Source organism: Megalobrama amblycephala, linkage group LG17 (assembly GCF_018812025.1).
Source record: "Megalobrama amblycephala isolate DHTTF-2021 linkage group LG17, ASM1881202v1, whole genome shotgun sequence".
Classification (NCBI taxonomy): Eukaryota; Metazoa; Chordata; class Actinopteri; order Cypriniformes; family Xenocyprididae; genus Megalobrama; species Megalobrama amblycephala.
In genome coordinates, this window is record NC_063060.1 from 44,160,471 (window position 1) to 44,183,846 (window position 23,376).

Sequence of the window (23,376 nt, forward strand, 5' to 3'; positions counted from 1 at the left end):
TGCTCTCTGAGGCAGATCTAACATTCAAACGTGCAGTTGAAATTGCTGTCGCCATGGAAACGGCTGCCAGAGACGCAGTTGAGCTGCGATCAGGAGTAAAAGTGTCTGTAAATAAGCTGGCCACTGCAGGTAAACCTAAGACAGTGCAGAAAGTTGAACTGTGTTACCGTTGTGATCAGGGTTGACACAAAGCAAATCAGTGCAGGTTCCAAACTGAAATATGCAGAAAGTGCAATAAAATGGGTCACATACAAAGAGCATGTCGATCTGATGTACAATACAGTGAAAAGGAGAGACGGTACAAGATTCAGAAAAAGAAAAGTAGGAATGTGCATGTTGTCGCTGAAAACTCAGATGAAGAAAGTGATAAAGGGTTGGCGAATTTAGAAATCTACAGCCTGAAAAGTGACTTGAAACAAGCAATCTGGCTTACACCTCAATTGAATGGACAGCCAGTTAGAATGGAATTGGACACAGGTTCCGCCATTTCAGTGATGTCACAGTGCAAGTTTGAAAAACATTTCAAGATGGCTAAGTTAAAGCCATCGCCTGTCAAACTGAAAACATATACTGGTGAGCCCATAATTCCCCTAGGAATGATGCCCGTGACTGTAAAGTACAATAATCAACAGAGTGAGTTGGATCTGTACATAGTACGAACAGAGGGACCAGCACTTTGGGGACGTGACTGGTTGAGAAAGTTGCAGTTGGACTGGAAATCCATAAAAAGTCTGCAAATCACAGTCCCTGCGTCATCTAGCACGCAAAAGAAACTGGAAAAAGTGCTGGATGGGGCTTCAGCAATGTTTCAATTGGGAATAGGAACTCTGAAACATATCAAGGGGAAGATAACCTTGGATGAGAACGCTCTTCCAAAGTTTCACAAAGCAAGGCCCGTTCCCTATGCTATTCGCCAGAAATTGAAAACTGAACTGGGTCGGTTGGAAGCTGAAGGAATACTTTCAAAAGTTGACTGGAGTCCCTGGGCCACTCCTGTTGTTCCTGTCGCGAAGAAAGACGGAACTGTAAGACTGTGCGGGGATTTTAAAGTCTCAGTCAACCCTGTATTGCAGGCAGAACAATATCCACTACCGAGAATAGAGGATATTTTTGCTACACTCTCAGGAGGTCAGCTTTTTAGCAAAATAGACTTGGCGGAAGCATTTTTACAAATGGAAATGGAGGACTCAAAAGTGTTCTTGACTATCAATACTCACAAGGGCTTGTACCGCTATAACAGGCTTGTTTTCGGTGTCGCCTCAGCACCGGCCTTATGGCAAAAGGCTATGGATCAGGTACTTCAGGGTTGCCCTGGTACCCAATGCTACCTCGATGACATCATTGTCACAGGTGACAGTGACAGTAGTCACTTGGAGAACTTAGTACGAGTCTTGAAGAGATTGGAAGAGTATGGACTGCGTGCAAGACGTGATAAGTGTGAGTTTTCCAAGGAAACAATCACATATTGTGGGCACAAAATCGATGCAAATGGTCTGCACAAGTGTCATGACAAGCTAAAGGCTGTTGCAGAGGCTCCACAACCGAAAGATGTCTCGCAATTAAGGTCCTTCCTTGGATTTATCAATTACTACAACAGATTTTTGCCAAATCTAGCCACTGTTCTCCATCCTTTAAATGCCTTGTTGCAAGCAGGAAAGAAATGGATGTGGTCAAAGCAATGCATGCAAGCTTTTCAGGAAGCAAAGAAACTGGTGATGTCAGATATGTCACGGGCACACAAGAACCAGATGTAGAGATCCAGTTGCAGCATTAGCATTTATTGGGGAATCCAGAAACGTAAATCCAAAGGCAGGCAAGGGGTCAAAATCCAGATAATCCACAGTCCACAAAACGAAAAGCCAGAGATACAAACGGTGCACGTAACAATACAACAAACCACAACCAAGGACAGAAACAACTGAGTATAAATAGACAGACACTAATGATGAACACAAAACAGCTGGGTGCAATGACAATGAGATAATGAGTCCAGGGAAGTGAGTTATGGGTAATGTAGTCCAAGGGGTGAAAACAAGAGTCCAGGATGGAGTGCCCTCTAGTGGCTGACTAGGGCACTCTCACTAGTGATCATGACAAGATACAGTTCTGACTCATTTTGACCCTCACAAACCATTAAGGTTAGCCTGTGACGCCTCACCATATGGAATCGGAGTGGTGATGTCGCATGTGATGGCTGATGGAACGGAGCGCCCCATAGCTTTTGCGTCACGCTCCCTTACTGCTGCAGAGAAGAACTACGCACAGATCGACAGGGAAGCTTTGAGCCTTGTATGGGGTGTGAAATGATTCAATCAGTATCTGTATGGAAACAAGTTCACCTTGGTTACAGACCATCAGTCGCTGGTTTCCATCTTCAGTCCTCAGAAAGGAGTTCCACTGACAGCAGCAGCACGGATGCAAAGGTGGGCGTTGTTTCTGGGAGGACATAGATACCAGATTTAATTCAAAAGAACACACAAACATGCTAACGCTGACGGGCTATCACGCCTACCATTGGATGGGTGTGATTCAAAGACAGAGAATGTAAGCACACCTTTGGATGTTTTTACAATTGCTCAGCTTGAGAGTTCTCCTGTTACAGACGAAATGATTCGGAGAGAAACCAGGAGAGATCCTGCATTGTCCCAGGTATATATAGCTATACTGTCTGGCTGGAATGCAGAGCAGAAGCTTCGATTTACACAATTCTATCAGCGCCGTGATGAACTCACTCTAGATGGTGGTTGCATCATGTGGAGTTTAAGGGTTGTTGTACCACCTAAGTTGAGAACTCGAGTCTTGGAGGAGCTACACATTGGACATCTTGGGGTGGTAAAGATGAAGTCACTTGCAAGAAGTTTTGTATGGTTGCCCGGTATAGATCAGCAGATCGAGCAGCTCGCCATGCACTGCTCAGGATGTCAATATGTGCAAAAGATGCCAAAACCTGCACCGCTACATCCTTGGGAATGGCCTGCATTACCGTGGCAAAGGATCCATGTTGATTTTGCGGGTCCTTTCATGGGCACTACATTTCTGGTTGTTGTTGATGCATGTTCAAAGTGGCCAGAAGTGTTCAGCATGACCTCCACAACTGCCACTCAAACTGTGTTGGTTCTGAGAGAACTTTTCTCAAGGACTGGTGTACCAGAACAGCTGGTGAGTGACAATGGTCCTCAGTTTATATCTGAGGAGTTCCAGATCTTCCTAAGGAACAATGGTATCAAGCATGTGACCTCAGCGCCCTACCACCCAGCTACTAATGGCTTAGCTGAGAGATTTGTGCAAAGCTTGAAGAATGCACTGCGAGCCATGACACATGAGAAGCTCACACTAAGCCAGAAGCTTCACAATTTCTTGTTTGCATATCGAAATGCAACTCATGTCAATACAAATCGAACACCTGCCATGTTGTTCCTTGGTAGACCCTTACGTTCAAGGCTAGACTTGCTGAAACCCAATTTGAGAAGAACCGTACATGACAGACAGATAAAACAATAACAAGGGGGAGGAGAAACGGGAGAGTTAGAAGTTGGAGAGAGTGTGCTAGCTAGGAACTACAGAGGAGATCACAAATGGACACCTGCAAAGGTCAAGGAACGAACAGGACCGCTCTCATATACAGTTAAGATTGCACCAAATACCATCTGGAGACGGCACATTGATCAGTTGAGAAGATCAAATGTTTTTCTGGAAAGTGGTTTTGTCAGTGTTCCATTCAGCTCTACTGATACTTTTACCAGTGGAAGTGATGCAACAACACCTCCAGATGGCACTGTATCTTCCAGTGACACACCACAAACACCAATTCCAACCTGTGAAGAGAAACGTTACCCTACCCGTATACGGAAGCCACCAACCCGTCTTGATTTATAGAAGAGACAGAGGAAAAAAAAACCTTGAATGGGACATTATAGTCATAAGTAGCATAAGTTTATTTCTTTTGTATGTGGAATGTTTTGTTAAAAGTGAAACTGTTTTTTTTTTTAGGTTTTCTTATCTAAGGGGGGAGGAAGTGTAGTGTATTGAGTTAAATACATAAACCCAGGAATAAGCACTGTTGGCCACTCGGGGTTAGACATTGGTTGGCCAGTGAATTGTCCAATGAGACACCTGTGTTAACAGAGTTTGTATTTCAGAGACTGCACAGTAAAAACTAAAAGACGAACTGCCCATCGTTGTCCTGACTTTTATTTGTGTTATTCGAACAAACACAACACTATCACTACAGCTGTGCTCACTGAGACACATTAGCAGAAATTTAATAGCTTGTTGAGTGAAATAATGCTCAGTGATTGTGAACCTTTTTCCTATAAAGTATGTAAGAATGGAAGAATTAGATTTCACTTCCTCTTCAGTCAAGATTCAGTAGGCCTACCTCTCAGTTATCAATGGTCAGCAGCTGTGGGAAGAAATTCGAATCATCATGTGAACATAGTCATGTCACAAATCTTCAATCTTTATTGAGCAGTTTACACAATTTATACTTTCCTAGAAAACTTCCTAGACATTTCCATCCCGGATGTCCTCCAGAGGGCGCACAAAGATAAAACCATAAAAGGAATCATTTCACAGTACAAAATTACAAATATGAAACACAACCTTGAACATAGAACAACAGGAACAACAAGGTGGCTAGAAATAAGAGGAAAAGAAACATTAATTGAAAAACAACTTCTTATAAGGCAGTTATGGAACAATAAAAAAAAGAGGCTATGTGACATTTTCTTCACTCATGCATATTCTCTATGGTGACTGAACATAAAAGAAGTGAATGGTGACTTTTATATATTAGATTCAGGAAGAGAATAAAAGGGCTGTAGGAGGCCTCTAAATCTCACAGCTGATTTTAAGGTCATATTGTTCACAGGCAGACATACTTTGGCTACAGGATTTTCTTTTGTGTATCTGTAGAAAATTATATATATTTTTTATTTTGCTCCTACAGAAACAGCAGAGAAACACAGAGAAGAGCAAGGTACCATCTTAACAGTCATATTCTCTTAAAGGATTAGTCCACTTTTAAATAAACTTTTCCTGATTTACCTTCAACCGTCTGGAGGCCATTGCAGTCCACTATAAGGAGAATAATCCTAGAATGTTTTCATCAAAAACCTTCATTTCGTTTTGACTGAAGAAAGAAAGACATGAACATCTTGGATGTTCATGTTCATGGGGGTGAGTCAATTATCAGGAAAAGTTTATTTAAAAGTGGACTAATCCTTTAAGGCTAGTTCACACTGCACCATTGAATGTCGACCAACACCAATAGACAGATATTGTCAGATAAGTCTTTTCCCTGTTGGCATCTGTTAGTGTTAGTCTGTGTTTGTTTTTACCTACAGAACATGTTCTTTCACTGTTTGTCAGGAGCAGGAATGTGATCAGCATCAGTCTGTACAGTGTGAACTAGTCTTTTTAAAGTGTTTCAGAAGTGATTTAAACGTCAGATGTATTTTGAATTTGGACACTAGCTCATGGGCCTAATGTATAGAAAATCTGTGTTTTATCCTAAATGTCTGTGTACACACAAAACTTATTCTCGATAAATAAAAGTGTAGAAATATTTATGACTTTTTAAATCTAAAAGCTGCCATGCAGATCTTTATTAATATTGTAATGAAGGTTAACTGTGAGAAGTGATGTACTGTATCACCAGAACTAACCAGACAGCACCACTAACCTTTGCAACAGCCAAATACTTCAGTCAACCACCGGATGTGACTGGCAATGACCATGACCGTATACCTTACATACAAGAACTAGAGCATTCACTTCCAGATGTTCCACGATCCCTATCCTCTGTACTGAGTTTAAAAATAAAAAAAAAGTACATATGCCTGGATGACAGTTCTGTTTTGAATGCTTAAGGGTATTCCCTTCCATGAATGTAATATATATTCATCAAAATATAGTGAATTACAGTGGGCACGGAAAGTATTCAGACCCCCTTACATTTTTCACTCTTTGTTATATTGCAGCCATTTGCTAAAATCATTTAAGTTCATTTTTTTCCCTCATTAATGTACACACAGCACCCCATATTGACAGAAAAACACAGAATTGTTGACATTTTTGCTGATTTATTAAAAAAGAAAAACTGAAATATCCCATGGTCCTAAGTATTCAGACCATTTGCTTAGTATTTAGTAGAAGCACCCTTTTGATCTAAAGCCATGAGTCTTTTTGGGAAAGATGCAAAGTTTTTCACACCTGGATTTGGGGATCCTCTGCCATTCCTCCTTGCAGATCCTCTCCAGTTCTGTCAGGTTGGATGGTAAACGTTGGTGGACAACCATTTTTAGGTCTCTCCAGAGATGCTCAATTGGGGTCAGGGCAAGTCAGGGCTCTGGCTGGGCCATTCAAGAACAGTCACGGAGTTGTTGTGAAGCCACTCCTTTGTTATTTTAGCTGTGTGCTTAGGGTCATTGTCTTGTTGGAAGGTAAACCTTCGGCCCAGTCTGAGGTCCTGAGCACTCTGGAGAAGGTTTTTGTCCAGGATATCCCTATTATTTCTCACCATCTTAGCAAACTCCATGCGGGCTTTCATGTGTCTTGCACTGAGGAGAGGCTTCCGTCAGGCCACTCTGCCATAAAGCCCCGACTGGTGGAGGGCTGCAGTGGTGGTTGACTTTCTACAACTTTCTCCCATCTCCCGACTGCATCTCTGGAGCTCAGCCACAGTGATCTTTGGGTTCTTCTTTACCTTTCTCACCAAGGCTCTTCTCCCCCGATAGCTCAGTTTGGCCAGACGGCCAGCTCTAGGAAGGGTTCTGGTCATCCCAAACGTCTTCCATTTAAGGATTATGGAGGCCACTGTGCTCTTAGGAACCTTAAGTGCAGCAGAATTTTTTTTGTAACTTTGGCTAGATCTGTGCCTTGCCACAATTCTGTCTCTGAGCTCTTCAGGCAGTTCCTTTGACCTCATGATTCTCATTTGCTCTGACATGCACTGTGAGCTGTAAGGTCTTATATAGACAGGTGTGTGGCTTTCCTAATCAAGTCCAATCAGTATAATCAAACACAGCTGGACTCAAATGAAGGTGTAGAACCATCTCAAGGATGATCAGAAGAAATGGACAGCACCTGAGTTAAATATATGAGTGTCACAGCAAAGGTCTGAATACTTAGGACCATGTGATATTTCGGTTTTTCTTTTTTAATAAATCTGCAATAATGTCAACAATTCTGTGTTTTTCTGTCAATATGGGGTGCTGTGTGTACATTAATGAGGAAAAAATGAACTTAAATGATTTTAGCAAATGGCTGCAGTATAACAAAGAGTGAAAAATTTAAGGGGGTCTGAATACTTTCTGTACCCACTGTAAATGGAAGATCTGAGGCCTCTGAGCTGTAATAATTTCAATAAGTAATAAGTACAATATGTTGAATGAATTCTGATCAGATCATGTTGATATGAAAGCTTTGACATTTGTCTTTTTTTAATAAAATATGTTTTTGCTTTCCCTCATGTTTTATTTATTTATATCGAACAGAGGATTTGATTCTGAAAAAATTCTTAGGAACTCACAAAACAGACATGAAGGGGAAAGCAGAGCATATTTTTGAAGGCATGAAAGAAAATGAAGCACTTCTTAAGGATGTTTACACAGAACTGTTCATCACAGAGGGAGATATGAAAGATGTCAATCAGGAACATGAGATTCTGAAGATTGATGATGCTTTCAAGAACAAAAAAACAGAAAACAAACCAATCAAATGCAATGATATATTTACTTTACTAAGAGGTAAAAATGAGAAAAAGATTGTGCTGACCAAGGGAGTCGCTGGCGTTGGAAAAACTGTCTCTGTGCACAAGTTCATCCTGGACTGGGCAGAAGGAAAAGCCAATGATTTTGTTGACTGTGTATTCCTGCTTCCATTCCGAGACATTAACTTGATGACAAATGAGGATTACAGTCTCCATGAGCTTCTGCTGGAATTTTATCCTGAACTGAAGGACCTGGAGAAATCAAAATTATATAAGGAATGCAAGATAGCATTTATATTTGATGGACTTGATGAGAGTCGCCTGCCTTTGAATTTTAACAGTAGATCATTGAACTCTGCTGAGAAAATATCATCTATAGATGTGCTGTTCACAAGTCTGGTCAAAGGGATTCTGCTTCCATCAGCTCTCGTCTGGGTTACCTCACGACCAGCAGCAGCCAATCAGATCCCTCCTCAGTATGTGGGTTTGTACACAGAGGTGCAAGGATTCACTGACCAACAGAAGGAAGAGTACTTCAGAAATAGAATCACAAATGAGACTCAGGCCTCCAGAATCATCTCACACATTAAGATGTCTCGTAGCCTCTACATCATGTGCCACATTCCTGTGTTCTGCTGGATCACAGCCACAGTACTTCAGGATATTCTCACCGGCAACAATACAGAGAACATCAGCACAACACTCACTGAAATGTATATTCACTTCCTGCTGATACAGATGAACATGAAGAGCCAGAAGTATGATAAGCAAGAAGAAAGACAACGTACAAAACTCTTAGATTCGAATGAAGAAATTATTTTGAAGTTAGCCAAGCTAGCGTTTGAACAGCTGAAGAAGGACAACATTGTGTTCTATGAGAAAGATCTGGAAGCATGTGGTATTGATGTGAGTAAAGACACTGAGTTCACAGGAATGATCGCCGAGATCTTCAAGAAGGAACATGGGCTTCATGCGACAAAAGTCTTCTGCTTTGTGCATCTGAGTGTTCAAGAGTTTCTCGCTGCAGTGCATGTGTTCCTCTGTTACCTGAACAAGAACAAGCAGGAGCTTCAGTTTTTCTTTGATGAACCAGAAGAAAACATCACATTGCAGGAGCTACTAAAGAAGGCTGTTGATAAAGCCATGAAGAGTGAGAGAGGACATCTGGACCTGTTCCTGCGGTTTCTGCTGGGAATTTCAATGGAATCCAGTCAGAACCTGCTCAAAGGCCTGATCACACACACTGACGTCACCACAGAGAGCATCAAACAAACAACTAAATACATTAAACGAAAACTATCCTGGTATACCTCAGATGAAGCTTCAGTCAACCTATTCTACTGCTTACTTGAGCTCAAGGATAATTCATTATATGAGGAAATCCAAAGATACCTCAGTTCAGGTGAACATCCAGGAAGAGAACTCTCATCTTCAATGTGCACAGTGCTGACCTACATACTGCTGATGTCAGAGAAGGTGCTGGATGAGATAAACCCAAAGAGATTCACGTCATCTTCAAACTACAAGAGATTTGTTCCAGCTGTGAGATGTTGCAGAAAAGCCCTGTGAGTAATTTCACTGATGGGGGTTTAATTAAAGGTTTTGATCTATCACTAAAAAACTAAATGTAAAAATACTGAATAATGAAATATCTGTCTGTCCTGATTAAGAAGGGTACAATGTGTTATTGGAAAACATTGAACATCAGAAAATAATCTGGTTAAACGTTCTGTTTTGGCAGATTTAATGGCTGTGGTCTTGATGAAACTTGCTGTGAAACTGTATCTTCAGTTCTACAATCATCAAACTCCCATCTGACCGAGTGGGACCTGAGCTGCAATCACCTGAAGGATTCAGGAGTTATGCTGCTTTCTGATGGACTGAAGAGTTCACACTGTCAACTGAATATACTGAGGTTTGACATTCACATTCACTCTTTTTCTATATTCAAAAATATGGACAAATATCTGTTTTCATAGCTATGACTAGCACATATTTTCTCCTGTCTATATTGTTGTATGAATGTAACAGTGGTGTTTTCTCCACACACCCAAGGCAGAAAACCAGATTTCAGTTTTCACAAAAAGACTCCTGTCTCAGGCAGCATGCAATCTGAAATTCAGTTCACTTTAGTGTTATATTTCACTCTTGAGGAATATGCATGTAAACATTGTTGGTTATGTCTTAAATGACTTAAGTTTCCTTTTTCAGCTTTAATAACAATCAATTTATTTATAATTAATACACTGAATTAATACACTTAATATGCTTTGGGCCACTATTGGCTTCCATAGTATTTTTTTTCCCACTATGGAAGTCATTGGTGGCTCAAATCAGCCTTATATTTTATTTGTTCTACTGTTTGTCATTTGCATTTTTGAACTATATTGTGATTATTAATATAATAATTATTATTAATCAAAGAATTGGAGGAAAAGATGAATTGTGAATTTTTTTATCAAACCGTTACCCTCTGAATCGTAATAAAATCGTGAGGCAAGTGAAGACTGACACTGAATTTTTTTAATGCATTTTTTTCAATTACAGTTATTTCCAATTAAATAATTCCCAAATTTTCTGTTTTCATTAAGTGATTCTTATAAACAGTTTGTTTCAATTAACTGTTTCATGTCATAATAACAATTTAAAACATGTTCCCTTTCTTTGTGCGTTTGATTATTACAGTAGCTTTATATTCATTTCATCAGTCAAATCCTCTGCACACCATGCCCCGAGGATCATATTACTTCCAGTTATTGCCTTATTTTAGTAGGACAGTTTCAGTGTGTTGATAACCTGAGAACCACTGTGACCGGATCATTGAGATTTAATTGAGCTGAACTGTATCAGTTGCATTCATGTACAGTTTGCTGCAGTGATGAGCACAAATGCACAGATGAGTTATAAACTTAACCCTCAACCCTTACATTGTAATGGCTAACATCTCATTACACTGAATTTAGCACAAACATGTAGTTCAGATTATAAACCCTTCCTGATAATCACAGTGATACCACTGTTTGTTTTGTTCTCTACACAGGCTATTTGGGTGTAATCTGACTGGTCAGTCCTGTGAAAGTTTGTCTTTAGCCCTACAATCCTCAAACTCTGTCCTGCGAGAACTGGACCTGAGTAACAACGACCTACAGAATTCTGGAGTGAAACTTCTTTCTGATGGACTGAAGAGTCCAAACTGTCAGCTACAGATACTGAGGTATTTAAGAACATATAAGAGATCATTTACAGTAAGACGGTCGTAGTGTTTGTAGATGATCTGACTGTTGATGTGTGTGTTCTGCTCTCTTTCAGACTTACTCACTGTAATCTCACTGTTCAGTCTTGTGAGAGTTTTTCATCAGTTCTACAATCCTCAGACTCTGTCCTGACAGAGCTGGACCTGAGTAACAATGATCTACAGGATTCTGGAGTGAAGCTTCTTTCTGATGGACTGAAGAGAGACTGTAAGCTGGAGATTTTGAGGTAAATGGTTTCCCTTAAAATAATTAACAAAATGCTAACATAATACAGATTTTCTCAATTGATTTTATATATTTGTCTAAACTCAGGTCACTGTTCTCCAAACAGTTAACATGGTGATCTGAACACTTTATAATGAGTGAAATGTGAAGGCCTTTATGATAACCATACTTCAAATTTGTCTTCTGCAATTTAATCCATCCATGTTAGTGCTTGAGGCCTCTCTCAAACAAATATCAATGATAATGTTGTGGTCAATAAAACAAAATTCTTTTTATTATAATTAACACGACAATGTGCACAAAACTAAACTAGCCTAAATTCATGTTTATTTTTATTTATTTTTTTATTATATTGCCATTTTTGATAATACTTTATCAGTGTAACAGTAAAAATGTCTCAGTTTACGTATGTAACCATAGTTCCCTGAGAACTAGGGAACGAGACTCTGCGTTTGATTACGCAATGGGGAATGTCACACGTGACCCAGTGTCTGAAAGCAAACTATCCAACAACTCCAATCCCTATTGGCCGGTGACAGCCTATGACGTCATATGGCATGACCCAGAAGTATAAAGGAGCACCTGGAGAAACAGTCAGTATCTATCGTCTTGAGGGACTGTTCTGCAGGCAGGCAACCTGAAGCATGGGAAGGAAACACAGAGTCTCGTTCCCTGGTTCTCAGGGAACTATGGTTACATACGTAACCTGAGACATTCCCTTTCGAAAGGGAACTCACTCTGCGTTTGATTACGCAATGGGGAACAATATACCCATGCCACCATGCTTGAGGAGAGTGCATGCCAAATAATATGGCTGACAAACGTCGAGCAGTTTAGAAGGAAACGCTTAGCAACTCACCCTCGGGTCACACCAAGCTGTCAGTGACAGCATTCCCGATGGCCAACAGCACAAGCTGAGCCTCAAGAAGGCCTTCCGCAGAAGGCCAACCAAGGCCGCTAAAGGCATCTGGAACCAACTTTTTTCCGAAGAGAAAGTGGTCCCTTTAAAGGGTCAAGAAACCCCAAAACACTTTTTTTGAGATGTAAACAGATATGTATAGGCTGCACATCATTGAAAACACTAAAGGTACTCATTAATGTTATTCATAAGTGAAAAAAAGTTATTTTTTAATTTTTCAGAGTGAATTCTGTCTTCCGGTTTGAAAAGCTGAGTTGGAGCAACGTAACAAAATCAGATGTCATCGTACTTTCCAAGTATGGGCATGGTTGAGTATGCTGACGTAGACCATTTCGAGCGATTCTCGACATATATTCATGACATAAAGCTCATTTAATCCAATCACTGCACTGTAGTATGCATAAGATTATAATTGCGGTATTATGCATGAGGAATTATCACTTCTCTCGCCTCGGTCTCTTGTCATATTGTTAGTGTTCGTTTCCTCAGTGCTACAACACAATGTGTTTTCCTGAGACGCGACCAGAGCAGAGGTTTGTGTGCATGTGGATTGTTTTGCTGTAATCTACCAGCACAAATGGAAAATGTGTTTGCGTGAAATCGCATTACAGGAGAGAATTCAAATGTCACAAAAGTGCGGCTCATTCACCTCTGCCTGCTCAAACTGCGTTCAAACTCAGCATAGCAGCACATGTGTTGTTTGTATTTTGCTCGTGATGTGGTCAGAACTGGAGTTTGAATACGTGAATTACACGTACGCCTTATGGGGCCTCCAAGTTAAACAACAAGTTGCATTCAGCCTGTTTGTCCATAAACTGTGCCAACATGTAAACTAAAAAGAGGCCTTATTAGGGCCTACCCTAGTAAACACATGGCATCAGCTAGTCCAAGACCATATCAACCATCAGATCATGCATTCAGTGGAAAACCTTTCACGCACTACTGAGAGAAGGAATGCATATTACACCGCCATACTCCATGAGAGGCCTGCTTAAAGCCTACTCAACAGAGGTGGGGCATGGCCAATGGTGATATGGGTTTTTGGATTCCCAGGCATCCTGCCAGCATGTCAGCTAAAAAGGAGGCCTTGTGGGGCCTACAATCTCAGCAACAAGTGGCGTTCAGCCTGTTTGCAGAATAAACACAAATTGTGCCAACATGTGAACTAGAAAGGAGGCCTGTTGGGGCCTACCGTTCCAATGACACGTGGCTTCAGCTTGTGAAATAAAGGGAACCAAGCTACAGGGAACCAGCTCTAACCCAACAATAGCTGTGGGAAGCTAACTGCAACCTGAGCTAGGCTACACATTCCAACAGGCAATGTACCCTAAATCATATGTGACTAAAGGGAACCAAACAATGCCAACATGGTCTGAGGGAGGCCTAAAATGACCTACCGCCTCAAACAGACATGTAGCAAAAGCCTGTGGCAGTGTAAACTATGTGAGCAAACTCTGATTATCTAACAGCACTTGTTAGAAATACAATTGCTAACTAGAAGGAGGCTAATTAACCATAAGAGCCTACAATCAAAGTTATATGCAATATAGCTGTTAAAAAGATTACAAAAAGGGAGCTAATAGAAACCAGCTTTTCTCAAAAAGTGGTTCTATACTACCCTGAGTATGCAATCCAACAGGTGATGCACTCAGTAACACCAATAAACCTACTAATAGGGAATATTAGGTCACCAATGTCTCCAATAGCGGCTACATAAAAAAGCCTGCTATTATGAGAACAGGTGCTAACCTGTGGCAGCATAAGTAAGCTCACATATATTGTAGGACAAAAGTCTAGAACTTCAAAGCAAACACAACGCTTTGATGTATATGCTATTTTCAAAGAGGAAAATAAATTTCTCCATACAGATTTTCAAATCTGTACTGAGCCATAGAGGATGGATGCTAAATACTAGCAATGTCAACTCAAACTTTATTAAAGAAAACGAGTATCTCAGAGGAAAAAACACATTTTCCATATCATAAAAGTTCTAGAAAGTGGAGCCTAGCACACACAGCATGACTTATCTACACAAAGATAAGGGCCTACCACCTGAGATAACAGCATCAGAAAGTCTAAAAACAGTCTACAACCTAGCTGTTAAACTCAACAATTGCACCTACATAGCAAGGGGATAATGGTCATACGGCCTAACAACTCCCTCGGGAGGAGGCCAGAACTAGGAAATATAAAACCTGGCAAGGGAAGTATACATAGGGTTATATGTAAATAACACACCTAATCTAGCTCTAGCCTAGCTCTAGCCACTAAGTTACTGGCCTTCTTACAGGGCCACAAGCCTAGGGAAACCTGGGCTTCACCTCCAAATCTCATGGATAAGAGAAAAAAAGTGAAGCTAACAAGCAAACAATGTCAGGGGGGCGATTAAGGCCGACCGAAACATACATGATAACTGAAGTGACGAGTGCTAACTCAAACTACTCTAGAAAACAGCAGATGAGAAGCTACTATAAACAACAGGTGTCTAAGATGCGGCCATTTTGTGGCCTGCACAATATATATTCTAGCCAGCCTATCAACTTCAGTTTGCCCAAAACTTTGCATCAAACACGGACATCATCGTCATCCAACTCATCCTCGTCAGCCCCGGGGGAGTTGAGAGAGAATACAACTTTCTCAAACTTCCCAACGAGCTCACCTGCGAGCCCTATGATTGCAGCCACCATTTTGCCTCAGCACAAACGGGGCCAGAATCATCAGGCACAGATGCAGACAGCTCTTCCCTCTAGAAGAGTGCAGAACGAGAACGGAGCAACCTGATAGGGAGACGCTCACAGTAAACAAAGACAAACACACAGACAGCGCCCTCAAGCACTGTCTATGCACGCTCCTCTCCAGACAGAAAATGCCCAGAAATGTGTATATCAAGTGTCAAACCCTGGGACACGGATGAACTCTGTCTTGAACGTTTGTAAGGCATATTAAAGAATTCTTTACCAGAGTCGACATAGTCGCGATCAGACAGAAAGACAGACCTGAAAGATGAAGAGATACTGACTGTTTCTCCAGGCGCTCCTTTATACTTCCGGGTCACACCATATTACGTCATAGGCTGTCACCGGCAAATAGGGATTGGAGTTGTTGGATAGTTTGCTTTCAGACACCGGGTCATGTGTGACGTGCGTAATCAAACGCAGAGCAAGTTCCCTTTCGAAAGGGAACTAACACCACACTTCATAATGACATCTCCCAAGGGTAGCATGTACAGGGTGAAAAGCAACGGTCCTAGTACTGAGCCTTGTGGTACTTTATACTGAACTTGTGATTGATATGACATCTCTTCATTTACCGCTACGAACTGATAATGGTCAGATAGGTATGATTTAAACCATGCCAATGCAATTCCACTAATGCAACATAATTTTCGAGTCTATTCAAAAGAATGTTGTGGTTGATAGTGTCAAAAGCGGCACTAAGATCTAGTAACACTAACAGAGAGATACAACCACGATCTGTTGATAAGAGCAAATAATTTGTATCTCTAATGCTCAGTGACAGTCTCAGTACTATGGTACGGTCTAAACCAGGGCTGGGCAAACTCGGTCCTGGAGGGCCACTGTCCTGCAGAGTTTAGCTGCAACCCTGATAAAACTCACCTGTGTGTAATCCTGAAGACCTTGATTAGCTGGTTCAGGTGTGTTTGATTAGGGTTGGAGCAAAACTCTGCAGGGACAGCGGACCTCCAGGACCGAGTTTGCCCAGCCCTGGTCTAAACCCTGACTGGAAATCCTAACAGATACCATTTCTTTTTTAACACTGGAACCGCCGGGGGTCGCAGTATACCTAAAACCGCCATGCGGGTACATTTACCCGCACACATTACACCTGTTTTTATATGGCTAAGAACATATTATTTCACTGTATTATGTCACTGTCTTCACAAAGAAGTCTCTAGAGTCATGAAATGATTATGTCTAGTCATCAAATATATTTTTGTCCTGTTGTTTTCTGCATAGGATGTATGATGCGATGACAAATTGAAGCACGCAGCTTCACCTTAATTATTTACATCCAAAGTTTATTGATGCTGACTCTCTGTAACTATTGTAGCAATCCCGTCCTGAAGAACAGACTCCTTTTAATTTTTCTCTGAGGCTCTGGATCACTGTCAGATGAGCCGTCAGATGCTGAGTCAACCCAGGACGCGTCACTGATCTAACCACCATCAGACTCTCCTTTGCTCATGGCATTTAGGGCTTCTACCTCTTCGGCATCCACAAATCGCCAGATTTTACTCATTATGATTTTATTTATGAAACCGATGACCACTAATTCAATGAGTGAAAGGCGTTGCCTAGCAATGTACAATGTTTAAACATAAGGGGACGTGAAAATGACAGTGCGAAAATACAGGCATTATATAGCAGGTAAATTTGACCCGCACGGCGCTTATAGGTATAAATGCCCCGTTTTTTGATCTGGTTTTATCTAAACAATTTTTAACACCAAGGGACTGTAAATTACTCAATTTTAGTTAAAGCCAATGACTGGGAGACTTGAATGTTTTATTGAAAACCTGTTATTTACATTTGAAAAACAGCCACAGGTAAAATTTACCCCGTGGCGGTTCTGGTGTTAAAGGTGCCATAGAATTGAAAATTGAATTTACCTTGGCATAGTTGAATAACAAGAGTTCAGTACATGGTAATGACATACAATGAGTCTCAAACACCATTGTTTTCTCCTTCATATGTAAATTTGATTTGTTTAAAAGACCTCCGAAGAACAGGCGAATCTCAACATAACACCGACTGTGATGCAACAGTCAGGATCATTAATATGTACGCCCCCAATATTTACATATGCCAGCCATTCAAGGCATTAGACAAGGGCAGGCAGTATTAACGTCTGGATGTGCACAGCTGAGTCATCAGACTAGGTAAGCAAACAAGGAATCAAATGTAAACATCCAAAAAATACTGTACATACTTACATGATCTGATGCATGCATGCAGCATGCATGACAAACATTTTGTGAAGATCCATTTTGAGGGTTATATTAGCTGTGTGAACTTTGTTTATGCAGTGTATTAGAGTCGCGAGCTCGGGGGTGGGGAGCACGAGGATTTAAAGGGGAAGCAGCCTGAATCAGCGCATATTTAATGATGCCCCAAAATAGACAGTTACAAAAATTAATAAAAAAAAAAAAAAACCTATGGGGTATTTTGAGCTGAAACCAGGGTTCCCACTCATCCTGGAAAACCTTGAAAACCTGGAAAATTGATGACAAACTTTCCAGTCCTGGAAAACACATGGAAAATTAGAGAAAATGAAAAAATTCCTGGAAAATCTTGTTTTTGTCCTTGAAAATTATTTTTTTTTAAAGTTCTTAGGTTTTTCTTTAGTTGAGAACAAAAAGTTTATTACTGGCCAAAAACAATGACTGATAGTTGCAGAAAGTGCGATGTTCAGGAATGCTGAGTTTTGACGTAGTATTTTCAATGATGATGTTTAGTCTTGTGTTGCCACTTGCAGCAGTTAGCTAATGCTCAAATGTGTGCAGAAAATGTTAATTAGTAAGCAGCTACTTAATTCAGTAACTTCTTAACTAGTAATTTTGATGCGATATAAGGTCAATAAGGGATTCATTGTGCAGTGTAGCCAGCTTCATTGATTATAACAGGGGTTTTCACAACAGTTCAGAACTTTGTGAGTTTGCGCTGAAGTGATTGACAGCTGCAGTGATTATAAAAGGAAGATCTGTTTATAACCCATTCGCAATTTGAAAGTTTTTCATGCTTCTAAGTATACACACTGCAAAGTTTTGGGAATGACTAACTTTAAATGAGGGATTGAATCCAAAATTATATTGATTGACATGGTGATAACCAGCATTGGATGGGACAGAAATTACTAATAGACCTGCCACATATTCTATTACGCGTTATGGGTTTTTTTGTTGTTCATCGACTTTGTCTTTGACTAATATTTTTATTTTCAAATAGTTAAAACATTAAAATAGTTCCAATATTTCTTGCTATGATATGGACACTGGTAACGAGAACAATTTGTCATAATGTATGATTAAGAGCTCATATTAAAAACTGATTTTATATTTAAATCATGGCAATAAACTACGGAAATGTCTGCTGCTGAATAAAAAATAAAAAAGGTAATTGCAACTTTTTATCTCAAAATTCTAAAAAATCCCAAGCTTACATATTTGTGATATAAACTTGCAATTGTTTTATAAAGTCAGAATTATAAATTGCATAACTGTGATATAAACTTGCAATTGCCAGAAAAAAAGTCAGAATAGTGAGATACAAAAAAGGTAATTGCGACTTTTTTAATTCTGTGGCAGAAACAAGCTTCCATAGTAGGGCTGTAACGGTAGGCATGACAACCGCGCCACCACGGTGGTGAAGTTGCCACCGCAGTCGTGGAGCGTCACCGGCGGTAGTGTGACGTCATATATAATATATATTTATATATCTCAGAGATCGAGTTAACTGAAAATTTTCCATCTTTGATGGAATATTTTTAGCAGTGATGGAACAAATCTGCAGCCCGTTCGTCATTTTGACAGATTATGTAGTTTGTATGTAAGCTTGTTGTAATTCCCATCCCTGTCCAGTAGGTGGCGAGTGCGCTCCAGTGTGGCAGCAGAGTGCGAGTTCAGTCTCCAGAATAAAATGAAAACGATGTGCTTGATTACACACAGATGAGCACCCAGTTTAAGTAATTTGTATAATGATAAAGTTACTTATGCATGCTTACTTAAGTTTTTTTATTTTTCTTGCAAGTTAATGGTCAACGAATGGCTTTTCTGAGGTATAATGTTAGGTGACACTGTTTGCAACACTGATTGAACTGACATGATACAGATTTCGGTAAGCTACTGTACCTTTCAACATATTTTTTATTTTCATTCATGTTTATTTTGTTCTGTTCAGTAGTAAAGAGGAAAGGATGATCACATTCACTCCTAATCCGTGACAAGAGTTCAAGATGAAAACTGAAAGTGACGCAGCTTGTCTTTGATCAACTTTCTTTTCATAGTATAAATAAATGCAAGCCTATGCCTATTTGCTTATCCTGTAAGTTCGTGAATAAAATGTCTTATCATTAAAATATAAAAATTAAAATGACGGGAAATTATTGATTATGATGGATTTTTTTTACGATCCTGTCCATCAAAATGACGGCGAAACGCAAGTCTGACGCAACCCCACCACCGCAACACCGGCGGTTGTTGGTGATTTACCACCGCGGTAGTAAAAATTTGCCACCGTCACAGCCCTATTCCATAGTCATAATGTATTATTAAGAGCTCATATTAAAAACTGATTTTATATAGTTAAGTCATGGCAATAAACTGTATGCCTTTTAAAGGCTTAGAGAACAATATATTACTTTAGGACGTGATCCTTGTGTTTTATTCTTGCCATAGTAAAATTGAAAATGTCCTGGAAAAATCCTGGAAAATGATCGCTGAAAAAGAGTGGGAACCCTGTGAAACTTCACAGACACATTCAGTGGACACCTTAGACTTATATTACATCTTGTAAAAAATCATTCTAGGGCACCTTTAAAAAGGAATATTGTTGTGAGGATACTACCTATTTAGTATTTTTGAGAGAAAGTTTAGATTCGAGATCAGCCTGCAATTGACTGATTCTCTACCATATTTGTAACAGGGTGATGGTTTTGCAGCTTTGGTTAAATGTAGTATACACAAGACTAGCTAATGATCTGATATGTCATCACACTGCTGAAGAATTTCAATGGCATCAACATCATTTCCATGTGACAATATTAGATGTAGTATGATTACGAAAATGAGTGGGTCCTGACACATGTTGTCTAACTCCAATAGAGTTTAGAATGTCTGTAAATGTAAATCCCATTGCATCTTTTTCATTATCTACATAGATATTAAAATCACCATCAATTTAGACTTTATCCGCAGCCAGTACTACCTCTGATAGACAATCAGCAAAGTCTGTATTGTGCCCTGGTGGCCTATATACAGTAGCCAGCACAAATGTCAAATGGTGTTTATAGATGTAATGAAACAAACTGTTTAAATCATTTCTACTTTGAGTGCCACTTTAAAAGGCTCAGCTGACCAGCAATGCATTGTAGGGGTAACGCTGAAGCTGATGCTTAACCTCATAGAGATCAATGGCATTGATTCAATGTATTTACCAGTGCTGATGCCATTCATTAGAAATCCCTTTGAATGTTAAAAGGATGCTAAGATGGAGATTTCACTTTCCTTGAACATGACAACCTTTTTTAACAAATATAAATGACTTGCCCTGAAGGACAGATGCAGGTAATCGCATGCGATCAGTCGATCTCTTTCATTCACTGTCTGTTTAGACTTGTTAAGTGCTACGAAGCCTCTGTACAAATCACCATGGTACACATTGTGTTATCATTACAAACGTATTTAAGATTCGACACACATGCATGAAGTGAAAAGACGAGAAGGGCATAACGTTACGAGAAAAGATATCATGCAAATATCGCGGTTGCTGCGGTTCTTGCATTCCTCTGTGGTTGTCTTGTCAACAACAAAAGACAAACAACAATCAAGAGTAACAGAAATATGTGCTCAATTTGTTGTGCTCTGGCATGGTCTTTTGTATCTTTGATGTTAATAAAAGCACATGCAAAGCAAATCATTCTATGAATTATGTAGAGAATATAAACAGTTATAGGGTGCGTGTCCCTTCAGCTTTATTACCTGATCAAAATAATCCATAAAACAAGTTGTGATCTGATAGCAAACAACAATTTCCATTCCATTTGTTTGAAGTTCAAAATGTCACGGCCACCGCAGAGTGAGTTTATGAATATTCATGTATACTCCAACTGTTGGAACAGTTTCTTACAGGATCTGAAAAATGTACAATATGTCATGTCACATCAAAAAAACAAATAGAACCAATCACCATTAACTACACTGGATACATTATACAGATGCCTATTCAGTTTCTGACGTACTCCACACTTTTAAGTCTGCTGACAACAGGACAAATGGAAGAGTATAGTATTGAAAACAGCTTGTGTTTTTGTACAGATTTCACAAGGATCCCAGCGTCAGGATCAAGTGTATGGTTTATTTTTAATGGTGTCATGGATTGTGTTAGATGATCACATGTTTGTTCGGTGCATTTGACTGTAGATTGTTTTGTAAATGAGGCACAGTGTAATGGAAAGTTTGGAAAGAAACTGATATTGAAAGATGAAGCAGCAAACTGTATTGGGTCTGACAGCAGCAGCATCGCAAACCGCAAGTAAACAATTTCAAAATGATCTGTCTGTAAATGACAGTTCCTTCTCTGTCGGTCATATTCAACGTTGTGTCAAACTGATAGATTTTCTTATAGCACCTTCGTAATTTTAGTAACAAAGTTAGAAATGTTGTTTTTAAATGTTATTTTTATATTCTTTCTTTCACTACTTTGTAAACATTAGATTTCAGGAGCAGTATTGTGCCACTGTTGTCTGGTTGAGAGCAAATGCCTTATTTACTTTCCATTTAATGCAAGATATAATGTCCAATGTTTTGGGGGAATATTTCTCTCTTCCTGATATTGCTAATTGAACATGAAATGATTTTTTATGAAATGACAGTGAGATCAATTAAAAATGATCACTGGTGACCAGTGACAATGAACAAATACTTTATTCCTGTTCTTAAGTATATTTCTACTTTACTGGAGTATAAATGTTTCTATTGACTTCACTTTTAACACATTTGTGACAGAAAATAACAGCTACCACCTAAATGACTGTGTGTTAGTGACATCTGACTGCTAATGTGATTTGGATTATTGTTGTGTGTTTGTAGGTTGTCTGGCTGTATGGTGACAGAGGAAGGCTGTGGTTATGTGTCTTCAGCTTTGAGTTCAAACCCATCACACCTAAGAGAGCTGGATCTGAGCTACAATCACCCAGGAGACTCAGGAGTGAAGCTGCTCTCTGATACACTCAACCATCCAAACTACAGACTGAACAAACTCAAGTATGTTAAGCATGAAGAGTGAATAAATCTAATTAACATATATAGAATATAATAATAATAATAATAATAATACATAAAAATAAATTAGAGAATTGCATGGCAGTAAAGGAGCACAGTAAAATCCTCAAAGTTAAATTATCACTTGCTCTGAGTCTATATGAGTCCAGTCTACAGAGAATTAAAAAGTAACACTAAAACAGTGTTGAAGCTAATAAGACAATTAAAGGTCCCGTTTTTCATGGTTTTTTGAAGCTTTGATTGTGTTTATAGTGTGCAATATAACATGTGTTCATGTTTCGCGTGTAAAAAAACACAGTATTTTTCACATAATTTACTTATCTGTATACCGCTGTTTCCACTGTCATAAAAACGGGCTGATGACTTCCTTGTTCTATGAAGTCCCTTCTTCAGAAATACTTAACGAGTTCTGATTGTGCCAGCGGTTCCTGTGTTGTGATTCGACAGCAGCTTAGCGAACCTTGCCCGGAAAGGTCACGCCTCTTACCATAACATGGAGATGCACGCGCTCAGTGTTATTGTAAACATGTCTTTAATTTTACCCTATCAATTTGAGCCGGAATCAGACCCGGTGATTGGACTGTGGGATGAAAATAACAGCGTTTCGACGACATGGCGACAAACACACTCTACAAACGCAACTCTTGTGTTTTCCTGTGGGCGGAGGTTAGTCAAAAAACTGTTTTAGTGACGTCATTAAAGAAGGAAGTACAGGGATGTAGTCCAAACTGGCCGTTCGATGTAGGCGACTTCTGTTAAATAAAATATCTCGCTTGGCATTGAACTTTGAGCTTTAAAATTTTACAGATTTTATTTATACTCTAACAACAACATTACACACTAACTAAAGTTTGAAACATGGGATCACAAAGAACGGGACCTTTAAATGATTAACTGATGATTGAACATTAGTGAACTCCTGCTGTTCACTGTAGATTCAATGTAAAATCCATGTTTCACATCAAAACAATGTTGATCTCTGACGAACATTGATTCAACATCTTTTTGCTCATCAAAGGCTATGTTCAGACTGTCAGTCTAACTCTGATTTTTTGCATATCCAGTTGAATCCAGTATCCAAGACTCTTAGCCAATCAGATCCCAGGACCACAACTAACTGTTTGGTATAGTTGTATAGTGTTTATCATGTTAAATTTGTACATTTAAATAACTAAAACTTTCAAATAGGACAATAAATTTAGGGGTGTCCTCGACTACAGATTTACATAAAAGAATCAGATTCGAATCA

The 23,376-nt window shown here is 39.5% G+C and overlaps 2 protein-coding genes across 2 annotated transcripts; both read left to right on the forward strand.

Moving 5' to 3' along the window:
• Positions 1 to 239: 239 nt before the first annotated feature.
• On the forward strand, positions 240 to 2,002 carry LOC125251956 (uncharacterized protein K02A2.6-like). Its single transcript, XM_048165013.1, has one exon. It carries the CDS (start codon positions 240 to 242, stop codon positions 1,752 to 1,754), a length of 1,515 nt encoding a protein of 504 aa, XP_048020970.1. The 3' UTR covers positions 1,755 to 2,002.
• Positions 2,003 to 7,534: 5,532 nt separating this feature from the next.
• On the forward strand, positions 7,535 to 22,279 carry LOC125250344 (NACHT, LRR and PYD domains-containing protein 3-like). The gene is made up of 4 exons (XM_048162874.1): positions 7,535 to 9,276; positions 9,453 to 9,626; positions 10,752 to 10,925; positions 21,936 to 22,279. Exons 1-4 carry the CDS (start codon positions 7,541 to 7,543, stop codon positions 22,129 to 22,131), a joined length of 2,280 nt encoding a protein of 759 aa, XP_048018831.1. The 5' UTR covers positions 7,535 to 7,540; the 3' UTR covers positions 22,132 to 22,279.
• Positions 22,280 to 23,376: the final 1,097 nt, after the last annotated feature.

Bases quoted from the DNA above. Each gene is read 5' to 3' on its own strand.
- LOC125251956 (XM_048165013.1), top strand. From the start codon at position 240: ATGGGTCACATACAAAGAGCATGTCGATCTGATGTACAATACAGTGAA.
- LOC125250344 (XM_048162874.1), top strand. From the start codon at position 7,541: ATGAAGGGGAAAGCAGAGCATATTTTTGAAGGCATGAAAGAAAATGAA. The intron at 9,277-9,452 runs GTGAGTAATTTC...CTGTTTTGGCAG, and splicing joins AGATGTTGCAGAAAAGCCCT to ATTTAATGGCTGTGGTCTTG. The intron at 9,627-10,751 runs GTTTGACATTCA...TTCTCTACACAG, and splicing joins TGTCAACTGAATATACTGAG to GCTATTTGGGTGTAATCTGA.